Here is a 20320-nt window from a genome sequence, read left to right as displayed (position 1 = left end):
TCTGCATTTCAAGAAATTTGCACTTCTGCACATGGCCATTCAGTGTGAGATTCCATGTCAAGTGATGGGAACTCCACTGGAATTGAAGGCCACAAAATATGGAAGGGGAAAGCTTCTGTCCTGTCAAAATCCCAAATATTTATTTTCTCTGTGTTAATTGATATAGCAGCCCATTTTTAGGGACCCTTGTAGGCTTATCACAATACAACAGAAAAGCAGTTCATCATTGGAGGTCAAAATGTGGTATCTGCTTCATCCTGCATGGAGTATTTCATCCATGTGAGCTGAGGTCAGGGATACTCCCTGATTTGTCACACAAATACAAGATGACACAGGTGGAATAGAACAGAGAGACAATATTGTCCCCTTTGCTCTGCTTGAAGTGGCTTTAGCTTTCTCATGCCCTCAGTTGTTGGGAAGAATGTACGGTGCTTTAGAGTCCCTGCATGAGTGGTCATGCCCAATCTTGGCTCTTTGCTGAAAGCAGCAGGAAGCCAAGATAAGCCACCCTTGCAGGTGCTGTAACTGAGCTGCCTGGAAATGTGTCACTGGCAATCCTGGCAAGAGGAACCTTCTTTAAAGCTCTGTTAGGTTAGATTAAGCTCATGAGCCATGATGGGTTTTCCTTCTTTGTTCTAAGAAGCACAAAATAGCTGGTTCTGTAATCTTCTCAACTACCCAGTGATCCAGGCTAGACTTGGAGGTGATGATTGGTCCAAGAGATAGTGATTATCCAAGGTCACTCAGTGAGTTTCCTATGCTTCAGTCTGGCCGTCATCCAGGGAGTTCCCTAGTTTAGCAATCTAATCACATTGACTCTGAATTAGGCAAGAGCTCTTACAATGGATAGCTGTGGATTTTTGAAAGACTGCAGCCTGCATTTACTTCTTTTTCAATCTATTCTACTTGGAATTAAACTTAGCAAAAGAAGTTATTTTTCTGCAAATACGTTTTCTGTCATTAGTAACTCAATGATCTGTCTGGAACAACAAAGATTTTTATAATTATTTAAAAGTGGGGTTCACCTCTCATATGTTGTAATGATTTGACATGCTGCTTAGAAAATGAGTGATACACTGTATGAGGTATGCTAGTTGCTCATCTTTTAAGCTAAAATACATTCCGTAGAAAGTTTTAAGTAAAATCTTGTGAAGTTCAGCCAGCTATGATGACAAGGCATTTTCTTTGCAGTCTCAGGAGGCTCCCTTTCTCTTAAAAAGTAAAAAAGTGAAAATGATGGTCAATCTAGAGAAAAATGAAAAACAGCCCAACAACTCATGAAGTAGCACTTCCTTTATAATCTTCCGTTGAGGAGCAAATACGTTATTGCTTTGATAAAGTGGAGTGCTGCTTTCTTATTCCCCATTCCTTTTTTAGAAAGGGAAAGCAAACAAGAAATGAAGATAATGGAAACTTTGCATTTTCCCCTCTAAATTAAGAAGCTCTCATCTTTCCCCATAAGCAGCTGATCACTCCAGTTTCCTGAGTATTCAGTAGCGTCTTTCTCTACATATTTTTTCAACTCTGCTATCTCTATTCTAGATGCTTCTATTTCACAAGAGACACCTTTATTTTGACAGGGTTGCCTTATTTAAAAAAACACAACAAGACCCACAGAGTTTTGTATACATAGTGGACAGACATTTATGTAGGTAGAAGTGTGCTATTTAATTCAAATGACAGGAGCAAAGCACTGTTTCCCTGCTCCTGTCAGTAGGCACAAATACACAAATCTTTCTCCTAGCAGCATTGTCAAGCGACTTCAGCTCCTATCATCACCAAGCCGTGTATCTGAAAGGATTGTGATAGCTGTAATTGAAAACATCTGAAATGCACCATGTTGCCTTCTCTGTTAAAAAAAAAAAAAAAAAAAGCAAAACAAAAATGATGGTAGCGGTGGGACTTCCACAGCTTAAATAATCGAATGCGCACAGTGCAGATTCACAGGATATCATTGTCGGGTTAGAGTTAGTTGGGAAAATATGGCCCTTTAAGCATGTCTCAGGAGAAATGAATTAAAAATCACCATTTTGCCCCAGTGTTCATCATAAACATTTCTCCCTTGCCTCCTGTCAGCCTTGCTAAATCCGTAAACGTTAAAGAGGACCTGTCATTTGGCCATTCCAGCCAGGAAAGAGAGGAACCTCTCAGGGGTGAGGGAATGTCTGACCTTTGGTTTTGTCTCCTTTTCCCTTGATCCCAGGGGAGCGACCGTACAAATGTCAAACCTGCGAACGGACCTTTACTTTGAAGCACAGCCTGGTTCGACATCAGCGTATCCATCAGAAGGTAAAAAGTGCCAAGAATCATGAGAAGGACAGTGACAGGGAGGACACCCGTTCAAGAGGAGAAGAAGATAGTGAGAACGAGTCTCTCCCCAGCAGCACGAACCCCATCTCAGAAAATGAGGGCGATGCCCTCGTGGGGCTTGGGAGCCATTCCCCGGTGACGAGGAGCCGCAGAGAAAGCCTTGCCAATGCCACAAAGGATTATGCTTGTAAGGAAGATAAGCCAGCTGGGAAAGCCCCTGGCTTAGGCCTTGCTGAGCCCAGCAAGAACGCGCAGAAACCAACAGCAAAAGAGCAGGAGTCTCGAGGGAAGGCCGATTGTGGGAGCCCCCCTGACTTCATTCAGGACTTGCTGGAGATCCAGAACAAGAAATCATCCATGAGTCACATCCTCGCCTCTGCAGAGAATGCGCCCCAGCTCTTGGGAGTTGAATGACAGCTATGGCATCGGTGGCGCCCCAGCAACCTGATCCAGGACACAGGAATAAAGTTGACAGGGCAAGCTTTTCTTTGCTGCTGAATCAACCTGCTGTGGTGACCCAGAAGTGGGCAATGGGCGGGTGGGATTGGGGGGATGTATGGCAGTCTGGATTCAGTGCCATGAGCCCTTCGGTATAAATAATGCAAGAGACTACAATTATATACTGGTCTGAGTGCCTTACTACTTTATTAGGTCTTTTGGTATCGTAGATATTTTTTAAAGCAAAATAGATGATTTTTTTAAAAAAAATATTTTAATTATTTGGAGAGGACCTTTTCATTTAAGCATTAATGTTACTTTTTTATTGGGGTGTGTGAGTTTGTTCTCGTATATCTGTGATAGCCGCTTTTGTGTATTCTCTGAGCTGGAAACAAGGGGGTCAGTGGTGCAAGGAAGCCCTGAAACACTGCAGCCAATAACTGGAAGAAGATTTAAGAAACCCCAAGCAGAAGAATTAGATATAAAGGGTTGACTTTTTTTAGCTTTGCCTTTTCAGACCCCTTTTTTTTTTTTTTCCCCCACACTGAGGGAGAGTTAAAGCAACTCCGCATATGAACGTGGTAAATTAAGGTTTTCAAGCTTGGTTCAGGCTAAGAGCAGGAAACCATGATTACTATTATCATCGCTATTTCTTCTTCTGTCTCCTCCTCCTCCTCCTCCTCACATGATCAGTAATGGCATTCTGGCTGCTGCTGTCATTTTGTGAAAGGCTCTTTCTGGCCACTGTGGACTCAGAGTGCACAGAAAGCGTGGCAGAGTGACTTAAAACCCCATGGAAAATATGCGCCCGCTGTTTATGTTTATATATGCGTGTGTGTGTGTAGGCATACACACACACATCTGCATACAGTTTGGGGGGGGTGCGCACGTGTGTGTATATAAATGTTTGATTTGTGTTCCAATATATGATTGTTGTAATATTTTATAAATGGTGTTAGTTTGCTAATCTCTGCATTCTGCAGAAACCAATGGGCAATATTTGTCCACGGAGATCTTCAATGCAGCTTGGATCGCCTGCCTAGAGATTTCAGCCTAATCTCTCTCTGACCTTCCTTCCGCGTTTGCCGCTCTTCTAACACATGTGCACAGAAGCCTCTTTTCCCCTTTATAGCGTCAGGTGGAAGAAAGTCCATACAACCAATCCAGGTAGACATAGCTTAAATTTACATGGAGGGAATAGAGAGAGTGGGTGCCCTCCGATTCCTCTGTGTTCATGCTGATGACACATCGGTAAGATCTGTAGATCTGACGACGAATCCAGGGAAATGAGAGTCCTTGTCGGCATGGAAAGTTCATGCCACAGAGGTTGAACCTATATCTTTTCTTCTTTTTTTTGGCCACGCAACCAATTGAATGCACGTAGCATATGTGAGTTGCTACTGTGTGTCCATTTCTGTTTCCCCACCCAACGACACATATGCCTTCAATTTCTTGTGAACGATTGCGTAAAGTGAACCCCAGCAGAGAGGGGGTTCAGCGTAGTTAATAAAAGGGAGAGGAATCCGCTAATTTGATGCGGGCTGGCATGAAGATAAATGAGGTGGAAGAAGGCTCTCCAGATTGCATGCTAGGAAGTTGGCGTTGTTTGGAATTGCAGTAGTTGCGTTTTTTGAAATTAATAAGCAAGGTGATTCAGTCTTCCAGAAGCAATAGAGAAAAGTGAGAACTTTTAAAGCCTTAAATGATCCTACTACCTTAATGTGCTTTAAAGCAAGGAAATAATCTACTACTGGCAATAAAGTTTGCAGATTACGAAAATACTTCTTTCCCAAGGTTTCTAGAGGTTTTCCTGAATGTTTATATAAGTTGCGAATTGGGAATGGACTATATATTCCTGTTGCTGGCAACAGGAGATAACGCACGTCCACCAGCATTAGGACTGCGATCCATTGACTGGTTAAGCTGGTGTGTTAGGTTGTAAGGCTCGTTTCTACTCTGATGTGAGGCCCATTTATCTTGAGAGAGGAAAAAAATAACTAATTTCAGTAGGATTGCCTTCTCCATGCGTGTGTGACTTGTGTGTATATGTGTCTGTGTGTCTGTGTGTCTATATAAAAGATGGCTGCATTGCTACATTCCTGTATCCCAATTTTAAAGATACAAGTGCAGAATTGGATATAAACAAGACAGCTGACAATTTCACTTGTAGTTATGTTGTTACTAATGTGTGACACAGAGGATGTTATGTTGCTAGTTCTGTGGTATTTGATCTGTCCAGAGTGAAAAAAGCTTGTCTCTTTGGATGATCCCAATTCTGTACCCTCATCTTAAAGATGGAGGAAAATTAAAATTATTTTCAAGTTCTAGATGGTTGTGAACCCAGTTCTCAAAGCGATCTCTTTTCTCTTCAAGGAGCCTTTGGCAGTAGACAATATGTCTGTGTGTGACTCATCCTCTTCTTATAAGTAACCAGAAACCATGCATATGTGGGACTCTGTCGAAGTAGGCTTATGCCCAGTTTAGCTCCACGTATTCTAATGCAGCGTGACTTGTGGGCCAGGAATGACCATTCACTTAGAATATTTGTGGGGTTTGCAGAACAGTATATTACATATATGTAATAGGGCAAAGGCATAGCATTTCTGGGATCTCTCTCTGTTGTTCTTCCACATTGAACCCCTTTTGTTTGTACTATTCTTTTTTCCTTAAAATTGTTAAGCCAGGGTGGAAAAACCAGTGGCCTTCCAGACTGGCTGAATTATAAACACTCAGCATTCTTACCCAGTGGCTGTGGTAACTTGGAACTGTAGTTTAACAAGTTCTGGAAAACCAGATGTGGTCCACCCCTGCCCTAAAGTGATACTCTGTGCAAATAGCATTTAAAGCAATTTAGAAACAAGTTGATGTTACATAGAAATAAAGTAATATATCCTGAATACTCAGTCAAAATTGAGAGTATTATACCAATCTATTTCATAGTCATTACATTTTAGAGATTCAACTCAGACTGCAGAGGAAGAGTGAGGAGATCATTTTGGGGTGATAGTATTTCATATAGAATGTGAAGTACAGGTTTAATTGTTATAGAGGGTATATAAAACAGTTTTGAAACCATTCCTCTGGATTATTAAAAATAAATACCAATTGTTTCTTTTAGAATATAAAATCATCTGCTAAACGATGCTTTCCATCAAAGCCAATTTCAGCATCCCTTAATTTTAATTGCTATTATATTATTATTATAATTATTATAATTATTATAATTGTTATTTGGGGATATTTTGTTATTGGGATTAATTTGAGGGGTATTTTTTGCAGCTCTCCACACTAAACTGCGCAATATTGTGGGGGAGAAGCCATTAACTAAATCAGGAGTGTCAGAACTGCCCTCAGATTAAATGGGTCATTCTGCAGACCTATCTAATCTCGTTGGCCTCTGTTTGGGGAGGGGATGCAAGTCTGACAGATCTGAACAAAACTTTATGCTGCAGAAATAATGTAGCAAATAATATCCCAGCACCCTGCCGGGACATCTGCTAGCAATAATCACTATTGATTTAAAGCTTTATTTAGTCTTTATGTATATCGTAGTATATTATAAAATCTTGCCACATTTTACTGATGTTTTTATTAGTTGCATTTGATGGAAGAAAAAAAGAACATTTTGTTCCCTTTTGTTGTCCCCTCCTCACATTCACAATCCCCCTATATTAAAACTGTGAACTTTATAATGTGTTTAAACTATGGGTGAATCTTAGGCTTAGTTTGCATGTTCAGCTAGTTCATTTCTCTGCATCTTCATGATTTTTCTTCTCCCTCCCCTTTCCTCTCTCAGGGCTTTTTTAAAATCTGAAATTCTCTTGTTGGACTTGTAAAGGAGCTAATGGTGAAAATTCAATCACTACAATAAGCACTTGACTGTGAAAGAATAAAAAGAACCAAGAATAAAAATAGACCCGGTATGTGCAGCAATAACAGCACTGCCGATGTAGAGCTAGCTCTGTTGATGGTTTAATTCCAGCTTCCAAATGATTTTAGTTGTTGTTTTTTTTCCTTCTACAACCTGATCCTCAATTTTTCCATCAACGCCATGGTCGCTGTTGGAGTACCTCCAAGTCCCACGATGAGCCTGCGTGTTGCTGACTGCTGTGTTGGTTGATGGTTGAATTGCGAAATAATTGAGAGTAGAGCCGACACTGCCTTAGATCCTCTGGTTCCTCAAAGCCATTAAGTAGGTGAAAAGATCCAGAAAGGAAGTAAGGGCAAAGAGCTTGCATGAAGTGATAAATCCTTACCTCTGTGTCCTTCAGCCCAAGGTGACACTATCATGGTTTTGAGGAGATAACTTATCCATTGTGGATTCTCCCTTCTGGCAATGCAAGTTTTGTTAGTATTGGTGGAATGGGGCGGGGGAGGCTTTCTCTCTCTTCACCACTCTCCACTCAAGATGGATGTTTTAATTCTAAAACTTTCAGCCCATGCAAGGAGATAATTAGTGTGTACAATTTATATATAGATATATAGATATATATATATTTTCGAAAGGGAACGTTTAAAAACTGCTGCTACAAGTTGTGTACAAGACTGATTTATGCCACATGAACAGAGAATCACACTATTTCTTTGGGTACTTCTATTCTTCTCATTCAGTTGTATGTTACTTCCAGATTCAAAGTGATGAAAATAATGCTGTTCTGTATCAAACGATCTACGCAATAAAAGGTTATATTTAAAAAGAAAATCGTACACTTGGAAGTTGCAAAACAATTATCTATCTTTTTGTGCATTTGGGAGTCTACACTTTTACGCATTTTCAATTGGGATGATTTTTCAGAAGTGAAACAGAATAGTCCTGATGAACTCATACTTGTTATATGTATACTTGTATACTTGTCTTTTTCCTAATGAGTTATTTGTCCCTGTCCAAGGGTTTGTACTTAATAACATGCTAATTCTTTTTTTTCCCCTTCACATTTGCCCATCCTCAGTGCAAATAGTTATCTTGCTAGTGCAAATGCATTAAAAGGAAAGATCTTTTAATTCTTGAATTGAAACATACATCACACAGGGTATACACTGTATAGAAATCCTCCCCCAAGATGGGAGTGGTGGTGGAAATACTGTAAAACCTTGTACACGGAGACATGACCTAATGTAACATCTCATCTCTCTGACAGCTTAAGGGAAGGTGGACAGTACATATCATTCTGATACTGTAGGTGCATCTTTGCCTAAGCTGTGCTTCACCACTGGGTGGCACAGTTGTAAGAACATGGAACCCTGGAGAAATATTAGAATATTAGAATAGTGATACTTTTCTTTTAAGAACTAATGACTGATTAAATACTTGCAGCATTCCCTAAGCCAAATTCATTTCAACATGCAGGAGAGACAAATAGCCAGATTTCCCTACACAGAATAATTTGACACAAACACAGGCAGGAATATTTTATTTGACATATGTTTTTAATCATTCCTGTGATTGGGGGCTGCCTTGAGCTTCAGCACTAATGGAAAAGGAATATTTGAAAGCTGCAGTCTGGGGGGATAAATAAGGAGACAAAAAGGGAACAGGGGACCATCTAGAACATGTATACTTTAATCTAGATGCAAAAGCAGGCTGAGGAGAAAATTAGGCATTTGAAGTCTTTGGGCTCTTCATTTGATAATGATTATGAATACGTTATTGTTCCTAAGAGAGGTAATTACAGAAGGAAATGGGATTTTCAAGGAAAAATTCACTTGTGAATAAATGCTTTCATATTTCAAAAAGAACTGCAGGATATCCTGTTATGAAACATTGTATAGCAGGGTTTTCATTTTCGCAAACATGTCCTGTTAACTCTCAGTACTGAGCATGAAGTAAGTGAAGCGATGTGTATCATGGCAATTCTTAAGACATTTCTAAGGGTATTTTGAGAATATCGCTGACACCGGTAATGGAACAGATAAATATTTCTTTGTAAGGACACTATGGGTGTATTTCAGGGGAAACAGACAATAGCTGCATATAAGCTTTCTATGAACTTTGATCTCTGGGCATTCAGATGCCATTGTCCACAGGCTTTTAATCCTAGTTCCAACATTCCCACAATCTTTGTTAAGGAGCATATACAGTGGGGCAAAAAAGTACTTAGTCAGCCACCAATTGTGCAAGTTCTCCCACTTAAAAAGATGAGAGAGGCCTGTAATTTTCATCATAGGTATACCTCAACTATGAGAGACAAAATGGGGGGGGGGAAATCCAGAAAATCACATTGTCTGATTTTTAAAGAATTTATTTGCAAATCATGGTGGAAAATAAGTATTTGGTCAATATCAAAAGTTCATCTCAATACTTTGTTATATATCCTTTGTTGGCAATGACAGAGGTCAAACGTTTTCTGTAACTCTTCACAAGGTTTTCACACACTGTTGCTGGTATTTTGGCCCATTCCTCCATGCAGATCTCCTCTAGAGCAGTGATGTTTTGGGGCTGTCACTGGGCAACACGGACTTTCAACTCCCTCCAAAGGTTTTCCATGGGGTTGAGGTCTGGAGACTGGCTAGGCCACTCCAGGACCTTGAAATGCTTCTTACGAAGCCACTCCTTCGTTGCCCGGGTGGTGTGTTTGGGATCATTGTCATACTGAAAGACCCAGCCACGTTTCATCTTCAATGCCCTTGCTGATGGAAGGTGGTGTTCACTCAAAATCTCATGACACATGGCCCCATTCATTCTTTCCTTTACACAGATCAGTCGTCCTGGTCCCTTTGCAGAAAAACAGCCCCAAAGCATGATGTTTCCACCCCCATGCTTCACAGTAGGTATGGTGTTCTTTGGATGCAACTCAGCATTCTCTCTCCTCCAAACATGACGAGTTGAGTTTAGACCAAAACGTTCTACTTTGGCTTCATCTGACCATATGACATTCTCCCAATCCTCTTCTGGATCATCCAAATGCTCTCTAGCAAACTTCAGACAGGCCTGGACATGTACTGGCTTAAGCAGGGGGACACATCTGGCCCTGCAGGATTTGAGTCCCTGGCGGCGTAGTGTGTTACTGATGGTAGCCTTTGCTACTTTGGTCCCAGCTCTCTGCAGGTCATTCACTAGGTCCCCCCGTGTGGTTCTGGGATTTTTGCTCACCATTCTTGTGATCATTGTGACCCCACAGGGTGAGATCTTGCGTGGAGCCCCAGATCGAGGGAGATTATCAGTGGTCTTGTATGTCTTCCATTTTCTAATTATTGCTCCCACAGTTGATTTCTTCACACCAAGCTGCTTGCCTATTGCAGATTCAGTCTTCCCAGCCTGGTGCAGGTCTACAATTTTGTTTCTGGTGTCCTTCGACAGCTCTTTGGTCTTGGCCATAGTGGACTTTGGAGTGTGACTGTTTGAGGTTGTGGACAGGTGTCTTTTATACTGATAACAAGGTCAAACAGGTGCCATTACTACAGGTAACTAGTGGAGGACAGAAGAGCCTCTTAAAGAAGTAGTTACAGGTCTGTGAGAGCCAGACATCTTGCTTGTTTGTAGGTGACCAAATACTTATTTTCCACCATGATTTGCAAATAAATTCTTTAAAAATCAGACAATGTGATTTTCTGGATTTTTTCCCCCATTTTGTCTCTCATAGTTGAGGTATACCTATGATGAAAATTACAGGCCTCTCTCATCTTTTTAAGTGGGAGAACTTGCACAATTGGTGGCTGACTAAATACTTTTTTGCCCCACTGTAGAAGGTTGGGAGGAAAATGAGAAGGCACCTGAAAGGCCAACAGCATCACAGGTGACACTTCAGATGTTTCCAACAGCTGTGTTACCTTGCTTTTCTTATGAGTATTAATATTCAGCCTGACAAAAATTTTGGTTGTCAGTTCTACCAACAACCCCGTCCCAAAAATCAGTGTTCCTGATTTTATGGTGCGCTCTCTTCTGGTTTCTCTTAAGAGGACCGGTCATACAGACCCGGTGCGGATCTCTCATCAAGCTCCAAGACCTGGCTAAATTGCACAAGCAGCCCATATTCTGCCTGGAGCTGTAATTCATTTGTTAACATTGCTTCTGATCACAATAGGCACATGGAGATTGCAAAATATGTGCCCGTAAGTGTTCTCAACACCTCTGCCTTCTGGGCCCTTCCACAAAGACTCCCTCTTCTCCTCCTGCCATTTGCCAGCTAGGACACAGAAATGTGTTGTTCCTCTAGTTGACATGCTCACCATCTTCAAAGTCTCTGGAACCTATCATGGATTTGCTGACTGGCTCAGCTTCTTGCTGGATTCTAGGATGGGGTGATGTGTGACCTCAGAACCTTCCCCCACCCCCTGCACTTTTTGTACTGATGTGATTTCCAAATATGGTATTTCCTATCCTGTTAAATGGTGTTTCCTACCCTGTTAAATGGCTGAGGTGTGTCATTATTCCTGGAATATGTTGTACATGATTTAAAAAAAAAAAGTAATGCCCCCCAATAATTGAAGTAAGAAATGAAGAGTTTCAGCCTTGCCAAAAGATATAAGATCATGCCTTCCCCTCCACCCACTTTTTTTGTACCTTCCTATGCTGGCCCTTGCCGGACATACAAAATGTTAACTCCAATCCTCAGACACCAGAAGGTGGCCCACCCCGCTGCACGAAAATATATATTTTTAAAATGGCATACAGTACATGCAACTCCAACTATTGTTTGAGACTGGCACTAGTTATACCACTGGGTTCAATTACAATTATTCCATATGGAATATACACTGTAAAAATGGAAATTTCCCGCACCTTCCATGTAAAACCTCATGGACATGACATGATGTAACATCTGTAGTTCTCTGCTCTGACAGCTGAAGGGAAGATGGACTATATAGAGTATATCGTTCTGATAGACACTGGTTCAAATACAATGAAGTGTCTGCCACTTTACTTTTAACTTTACTCCATATTTTTATATGGCTGCCCAACTCTCACACAGTGACTCCGGGTGGCTTACAGGGTAAAATCCCCAATACAAAAAACCCAACTCCCACCCCCTGTGACGGCCAAAAACACAATCAAAACAACCACTTGATTGGCTCCTTTTCAGCTTGGGGTCCCCAGGCCCACTGGCAAAACCACATCTTTAGGGTCCTCTGGAACAACATTAAGGTGGGGGCCAATCTTATCTCGGAATAACGTTCCACAGGGAGGGGGCCACCATGGAAAAGGCACTTCTTCATGGTCCCATCAGATGTACTTCCCTCAATGATGGGATCTGCAATCTGCAAGGGATACCTAGCCTCCCCACTCTGGTGGGGTGGGTAGATGTAATTGGGGAAAGGTAGTCCTGCAAATAACCTGGCCCCAAGCCATGTAGGGCTTTAAAGATGGTAACCAGCACCTTGAATCGGACTCAGAAGCAAATCGGCAACCAATGCAGTTCCTGCAAAAGAGGTGACACATGCGAAAATCTGGACTTGAGCAGAACTATACAGGCTGCTGCATTTTGAACCAACTGAAGCTTCCAAATACTTTTCAAGGACAGCCCCACGTAGAGCGCATTACAATAGTCCAAGTGGGAGGTGACTAGGGCGTGGGTGACCGTGAGAAGGGCAGGTTGGTCCAGGAATGGGCACAACTGCTGCACAACGTGTAGTTATGCAAAGGCTCTCCAGGCCACAACTGCCATCTGCTCCTCAAGCAAGAGTTGTGAGTCCAGGAGAACTCGCAGATTGTGCACCAGGTCCGTCTGGAGAAGTGCAACCCCATCCATGACCAAAGATGGTATTTCTCCCAGAACCAAGGGAGTATCGAAAACCTTGGGTTTGGGATGACTTCCATTATCAATATGGAAGGTACCTCTCCAGGTCAGCATTGCCTTAATGTCTACAATGATATAATTAAACTTTGCTGTTGTCAAATTATGTACAGGTGGGTTGACATTGCAGAGAACCTTTGCTGATTTGGTCCTTGAGGTGTACACTTAATTTTTATTATCCATAACCAGCATGACCAACAATAAATCGGGATTGAAGTCTAGCACATCTGGAGGAGTCCCAGTTGGGGGAAGCACATGAGGGAAAGAAAGAAGCTTGAGGAGTTCCAGATAAGCAGCCTCAGTGGATCTGAGGCAAGGTGGAAAGAAGCACAATTAGAAACAGTAATCCAACAGAGAATGAACTGCCTGAAAGATGGAGTGTTCTGATTATATAATAAAATTGTGCTATATTATCATAATATACCACTTGGGAGGTTAATTGGCCAAGGGCAATTCACAAATAAATTCTAAATTAGTATTTCTCAACCTTGGCAACTTTAAGATATGTGGACGTCAACTCCCAGAATTCCCTGGGAGGCTGGCTGGGGAATTCTGGGGAATACATTGAACATGCTTGTAGAAGTTAGTACATTTTTTGCCTGGATTTAGTAGTGGCCCTTCAGATGAGATCTTGTCCAATGAAAGTTAGCCACTATTGAGGCGAATCATAGTTCTGTACCTGTAGTTTCTTAGGGTGCCAATAGCGAAGTCTTTATTGTAATCACCCTTCTCTATACTGGCATAGTTGGCCTGGCCAGTGCCTTTGAACTGGTAGTATTAGGAGTTACTCATCTGAGAACACCCTGAGAAGCGGGACAGGTTATAAATGGTAACATTATCCATTCCAATTTATATTTTTAGGGCATATCAATTCTCCAAAGCACATCCCCCCCCAATTGTCTGAATATTTCCATTTGCAGTATATATTTAGTATTCATGCACCTACACTAAGTATGAGTGTAGTACCTCTAAGTATCTCTATGTAGGCAAATTATAAGCTATACTGATTGTATAGTAACTCTCCTTTTCCTTTTAAGCTGCACATGACTCTTGTTTGAAACTTATCCAGTTTCAGCTCCCATTATCTCTTCCAGATTTTGTATCAAGAATTAATGTGGCTGACTGTGATGCAGCCCATGTAAGTATACACCACATTCATGAGGATGTCCCAAATGTGCACTATCATTGCCAGGAGATGCCTGTACTCACTCAACCCACCCCCCCGCCAAGATTTTAGCACAATGTGGAATTAAATAATTACACATGTGTACACTGAACATGGGTATTGTGCTATTGGCAGTTACTTGTATGTGATGAGATGTGAAAACTAAGCCACAAAAGTCACTAGCCCACAAAAAGATTTAGTAAACTGATTGTCCACATACATAGCTACATTATTAATTTATGGTATAATGAATTCCTATCAAATTAGGCATTGCTGGCACTCAATTTTCAAAAGATTTCCTGCCTGGTTACTTGGGAATGTGGTTTTTATTTTCCAAAGCTAAACAAACAACTAGAGACAACTTAAAATAGCAAATTATGATTTGCTATTTCCCATTAAATGCTTGAGAAAACAATAAATATGGTTCATGTAATGATATGAACAGAAACCAAATGAATGATCTGATGAAGGTTATTTCACAGTGCCCTGCTAGGTGGTAGCACCTGGTTAACCTGGTTCTTTTTTAAAGAATTAAGCAAGATTAGCTGAATCATAGAGTTGGGATGGACCTTTTCCAACCCTCTGCTTAGTGCAGAATCCATTAGAGCATTCCTGATGACCATCCAGCCTCTGTTTGAAGACTTTCAGTGAAGGAAAACTTACCACTTTATGTGGCAACCTATTCTGCTGGCTCATACAGTTTTGAAGTTCCTCCTGACTTCTAGTCTGAACCTACTTCCTTATAGTTTCAACACATTCATCCAGGTCAAGCTCTCTGGGGCAATAGAAAGAAGTCCACTTCCTCTTCTGCGTGATATTTGAAGACTGATCATATCTCCCTTCAGTTGTGTCTTATGTAAGCTAAACACAGGGTTCTTTAATCATTCCATATAAGGCTTATAATCCATCCATCTTGGTAGCCTTCTTCTGAAGTTGCTCCAATCTGTCCCTCTGCTTTTTGAACTGTAGGGCCCAGAACTCATGTTGGTGTTTCAAGTGCTTAGATGAAAAAGTACAAGGAAATCCCAGAGCAATAAGCTGTCCTGGAAAGTTAAAAAAAGCATTCTGGAAGAATGGTAATGACAAGGTATTTCTAAACTTTCCAGGTCTCCAAGAATTTGGCTTGAATTGCCGGAGATTTTCTTTTTGTTCCAAAATACATAAGCATCACTACCTAGGTGGTCATTTCAAAAGGCAATGGTCAGTCCTGAAATTTGAGATGACAGTGGCTGTGGTTTCAGGGACATTTTTATTAATATGGCTTTCCATATTAATGTGGTATCTTCCATTGGACCGTTAACTCCAAATATCCCCAGCCAGCATACCTGGTGACCACTCTTGAAGGAGTGAAGAAATTTAAATGGGAAACTGCTGGTATGTTTGCATGACGTAAGTAGAATACATTTGACTTTGAGTGTAGTTGCAAAACATACCAGCTCTTTGGGTTCAAAAGCCCATCATTCCTCAGAATGATCAGATGGGGCTTGAATCTTGCAGACAGGTTGTAATTATTGGAAAATTACTGTGGGTAACTTCCAGTTTAGCTTGCACGTAGCACACTCCCAGTCAATCTCTATATCTAGATCAGAGCACACACACTACTCAGCTCAGCTAGCAAAAATACAACTTATTAAACACCAGCAAACATTTAAAAAGTTAACTGGAATAAAAGGCAGGCAGAAGTGAGGGATAACAAGCAAGAGTTTACATTATATATTTACATCACTACATCAAAAGGCAGAGAACATTTCAGGCATTCTCAAGACTCTGGGTAATTAGCGTGGCTAGTCCGAATGGGTGTGGCCTTTGGTGGTTCCAGCTTTAACCGTCTTAAGTACATTGCACTAACAGAACAGAGAGAGAGAGCAGGACACCAGCTGATGCCCCCCTCCAGAATGCACCATTAAAGAAATAATATGGTGGATGGAGATTATGCCCCTAGTCTTTAGCCCTTTGTTTTTATATGTGGGAGTCTGAAAACTGAACATCTTAAAAGTGAATTTCCTTTCTTTCTGTAAATTGTCCCTGATGGTTGCTACAACCAATTGTGAAAAGATGAATGTACCCTGAAATTACTCTCCTGCCTTCCCAGTACATGTGTAGAACACTGCTTACATTAAAATTTACTAAGCCCTCCTAAGGGCCCCCAGCCAGCCCCAGCTGGTTGTTAGATGCTTGCCAACAGCCTTGCAGTGTCAGATAAATTTGGTTATCAGTAATAGAAGCAACTGTGAGCAAAGAGACCAAAGTAAGAATAAGGAGTAGGGTCCCTGTGGGCTGGCCCAGCAAAATAGAGTGCTATTTATAGCTTCTTTAATATCCATCGCTGAAGGAAACACTCATGAAGGCTGTTGTTTCCTTGGTCTGCTGGGAAGTTTTCTAAGAAAAGGATTAAAAAGGCTGGCTGAAGTTTGGGGACTGCAAGACACTTTATCCTGGGGACAAAACCTTGAACTTGAAGAGCAGGGAATTAGTATTGGCTTGTGGACAGGATTTTATACCAAGACTACATCTTTACATAACAGCAGCAGCCAGTTTCAATGGCCTTCAGTACAGATGTTACCAAATAGAGTAATACAGATTCTTGTGACGACAACGTTGGAGGCAAGGGTGCACCATTTTAGGTCTCAGGCTGACATGCAACCTGCCCCCCACCCAAGTCTTGCCCAGAACGCCTCCAAACGTTGCCACTGCATTATCATTTTTAAATGGTTAATTATAGGAGGGGAATAGAATCATCCTATAAGCAATATAAATTTAATTTTAATCTAATTTAATGTAATGCTGATTTCATTATTGACTTGATCATGCTCACTTTACCTTTTGGCCTGAAAACCATGCTTAAGAAGTTGGCTTCTGAAGGTACCACACTTGGGATTGAAAATACAGCAAGCAAATGCCCTTGTTTTACAGGTATGTGCAGAATTAATGAGGAGGGAGCACACAACAGCCAGTCCCTTCCCCAGTCATTCTGTATTCTCCTGTCTGTATACAACAAATACAGGTCAGGAATGGGCAACTGATGACCCTAGGTTGCCTGAAACTTTCCCCCTCCAGCTCAGTTCTGGGGTTTCCTAAGATCATGGCACCACAATATGGGGCTCAATTCTCTTTTTTCAAGGTGTGATTTTGTTTTAAGAAAATTTGAAAATCTTGCTGTCACTAGTGCCCCCTTTGCCTGTTTCCTTCTATGCCAGTGTTGTCCAAACTTGGCCACTTTAAGATGAGTGGACTTCAACTCCCAGAATTCCCCCACCATCATGGCTGGCTGGGGAATTCTGGGAGTTGAAGTCCTCTCATCTTAAAGTGGCCAAGTTTGGACAACACTGTTCTATGCTATTAGGGAATTCCATGCTATCATGAGCTGGGAGGAGAGAGACTTTAAACTTCACTGGTGGACCCTTTAATCCAAGTGTTCCACAATAAAATGAATGAAATAGGTGCTAAGCTGTTCCTGCTAGTTATGCTATTGTGCAAAAAAGATTATGTTGGAAAGGGAGTTGGGAAAACAAGAGAATTCTGCCCATTCAGACCTGTCAGCGGAGTGTTTATTTACCAGCTGCTTTAGGGGGGTCTTTGTGGAATACATCAAAAAATAGAAGTTTGTCATACTAACAGACCAGGGTCTTTGCTAGCTTTTGTGGGGACACTTATTTATTTTTTTCTAATAGCTGGAAACTGAGCCGATCCCATATTGCCATTAGATCTGGCTGGTTTAGTGAAACAAATATGTTAACGAGATGAAGGCACTGATGCTGGAATGAATCATGTGAATCAATTGCCTTGCAAGTCTGATATTTGTGTACAGGATTTATAAATTTCTAGTGGCTTCTTCAGTTACACACTGAGCATGCTCAAAAGCAAGCAACACTCTTGCTGTTTATGTGTGGCAGAATTTTTTTTTTCCACAGTTAAAGCCAGTAAAGTGGAAATGTTGGTGCCTGAAGTGCATTTCCTTATCTGATGACCCATCCTGTTTGCAAACATCTCTGCTTGCTGCAAAACTTTCCTGAGGCTGGAGGCAAGGTTATTTATTCAGAGCGGGTGTCTAATTTTTGTTTGCATTCTCCTCCTGCTTTTTTCTCATAAAACAGATTTTGTAGGATCCTTCACTGGCTCCCTAAACATTCCATAACGCCTGAGTCAGCACGGGGGATTCTGAAAGAGGGCGAAAGGAGCGTATGTGCATCCGTTGGAAAAAACATCAGGAGGCAGATCATGCGTGTCAGTAATTTAGGATCAGCTTCACTTTTACCTTGAAGCTGAGTGAGGCCCCTTTTGGATGTCATGAAAGGAGAGCAAATGGTTAGTGTCATTTGTTATGACTGCTAGTTAAGGCCAAAGAAGGGGAGAGAAACGTGTGGACTGTTTTCTTTTTCATATGTGGTACAGAGGTTGAGGTATTAAACTAGGAGTGGGGAGTTTTTAGTCCACCCTCAGTTATGGAAATGCACTGGGTGTGAAAAAAGCTAGAAAATTCTGGGTCCAAATACAGAGTTACAAAGAATGTTAAAGATTAACATTTAGCTGAAACCAGAATTTTTTTGTTGGGACTTAAGCTCATGGAAGATATTTATTTATATATATAAATATATATACGCACGATCTGCCCCCTGATGTTTTTTCCAAAGGATGCACATACGCTCTTTTCCATATATATATGGTAACTGCAGAGAGAGTATTATATGCACAAGATGGAAAGATTCAGAAATACCTACAATGGAAGAATGGTTGGTGAGGATGACAGAATTTGCAGAAATGGCAAAATTGACTTGTATGATTAGGGAAAAAACAAGAAGTATATTTATTATGGACTTTTTGCTGAAAATGGAAAAAAATTGAACTGGTGATTTATGGATTTGATGATGGAAAGAGTAAAATATGGGAAAATGGGAAAAAATGGACTGGTGATTAGAAAGAGTAAAATATGGGAAGAGAATCATGACATAAACTTAAAGAGGAAGGATAGATGATACATTTATTTATAATTGCTGTAAAGAAGATTGGAAGCTGCTTTTTTATACTTTTTTCCTTTTTCTACCACTTTTTTTCTCTGTTTCTTAAATTTCTGTTGTTTTTACTATTGTACAGAATTCTTCAATAAAAATTAATAATAATATTAAAAAAAAAAGAAACACACTGGGTGACTTTGGGCCAGTCGCTCTATCTTAGCACAACTTACCTCAGGGTTGTTGACTGGGGGAAAAACAGGAGGAGGGAATGGTATATATGCCTCCTTGAGTGTCTGGATATACAGCCAATAAACACACAAACAAACCTACCAATATGATATGGCCAGTTATAGCTCCTAGCACCTTTACCTGTTTAGATTTGTGGAAGGGGCATAGCAAGAGGTTTCAGACTGACCCTACATTAATGACAGGATCTACCCTTGAGTGCAGAGTATTTCTTTCAAGAATATACAAAGTGGGCCCTCCAGTGCCAACTGGAGTCCGAGAATGTGTTTGCGGGAAGTGGGGAGGTCCTGAGGTTAGCATGGTGCCAAACTGGAATGCCACCCTAAATTTATTCTTAGTGCTGCAGGGTTGGGGGAGAAGCTATTTTTCCCCTCAGCTTGATCATAACTATCCTTGGCATCCAGATTTGTTTGACTACAGACTATTGATATAAAAGAAGCTAGTGTCTGCACCAAAAACATAAAAGCTCTCTTATCTTATGCTCTGCAACTGTCACCTACAGGTATGGGTGCCATTAGTGAAAGGGAGAAGAGTGTTCCCTGGAGGTAACAGAATATTCCCGGTCTCTGGAACTGGTGATATTTATGCATAATATATGCTTCTGATGTTACATCCATTACCTAGAGGACTGGTGGGCTGTCCTTCATGAAAAGTCTTCAGGCAGAAGGCAGACAGCCATCTATGGAGTTTCTCCAGCTCTTGTTTTCCTCAACTGAATAGGGTTTGCATTAGATGTCCAGCCTATCAAGATCCTGATTCAATCAGCTTCTGTTCCTTTTCACCTTCTAGCTCTGCTAGAAAAACATTCTGTCCTTAAAGCCTCCCAGGGTCAGGCTATACACTGTCTGGATTTCAGCAGCTGCCCCACTGTTGGGTCTGGGGCTTGTAGAATCAGCTGGCATTTCCCAAGACCAGCTCAGGTTGCAGCCTTCCGCCAAGGAGCTGTTGGAACAGCTCATGCAGATGGCTGCGTATTCACAGGTGTGCTGAGGTTTGATACCTTTGTTCCCTCAGTGGAAGGAGCAACTCCTGGGGTGGCATGTGCTTGGTTGGTTGCTTCAGAGGGAGGGTCACAGGCGGGCACTTAGCCAGCAGAAGGAGTTTTGAGGAGCTGAGACAGAAAGGAAAACGACCAATTCCAACTCACTCTGCCAGGCCCTTACCTTGGAGTACCAAGAACACACAAGAAGAACCCAAGGTTGTCCTGTTCCTCATGGGAAGCCATTTCTCTTCCTAGATAGTTGAACACAGACAAGAAATTCTGGGCTTCTTTATATTAATTTATTTTTGTATTTCTGAGGTTGGTATCCCAGCTTTCCTTTCAGGAGCCAAAAGAAGTATACATGGCATAACCCTTCCTTTTTTTCCTCAAAACAAGTCACCCAGTGAGCTCCACAGTCATGGGCAGGCTTGAATCTTGGGTCTCCCAGGTCTCAGTCCAACAATCAATATGCCACAATGACTCTTTCCTTTACATG

General features: G+C 41.3%; 1 protein-coding gene across 7 annotated transcripts in view; it reads left to right on the top strand.

Annotated features, from left to right (window-relative positions):
• The window catches only part of RREB1 (ras responsive element binding protein 1), a 142992-nt gene extending 135542 nt beyond the window's left edge, over window positions 1-7450 (top strand). For all 7 annotated transcript variants that reach the window (XM_025176336.2, XM_025176351.2, XM_007422131.3 and 4 more), the window contains one exon: window positions 2204-7450. In XM_025176336.2, coding sequence (XP_025032104.1) covers window positions 2204-2724 — 521 coding nt within the window. In that variant the 3' untranslated portion in view covers window positions 2725-7450. The remainder of the gene's footprint in view (window positions 1-2203) is intronic.
• Window positions 7451-20320: the final 12870 nt, after the last annotated feature.

This window comes from Python bivittatus, unplaced genomic scaffold (assembly GCF_059951505.1).
Source record: "Python bivittatus isolate LINGU-HERP-01145 unplaced genomic scaffold, Pbiv_v1 ctg000840_np1212, whole genome shotgun sequence".
NCBI lineage: Eukaryota > Metazoa > Chordata > Lepidosauria > Squamata > Pythonidae > Python > Python bivittatus.
Note: the sequence above shows the minus strand (reverse complement) of the source record. Positions and strands in the feature narration are given on the sequence as shown.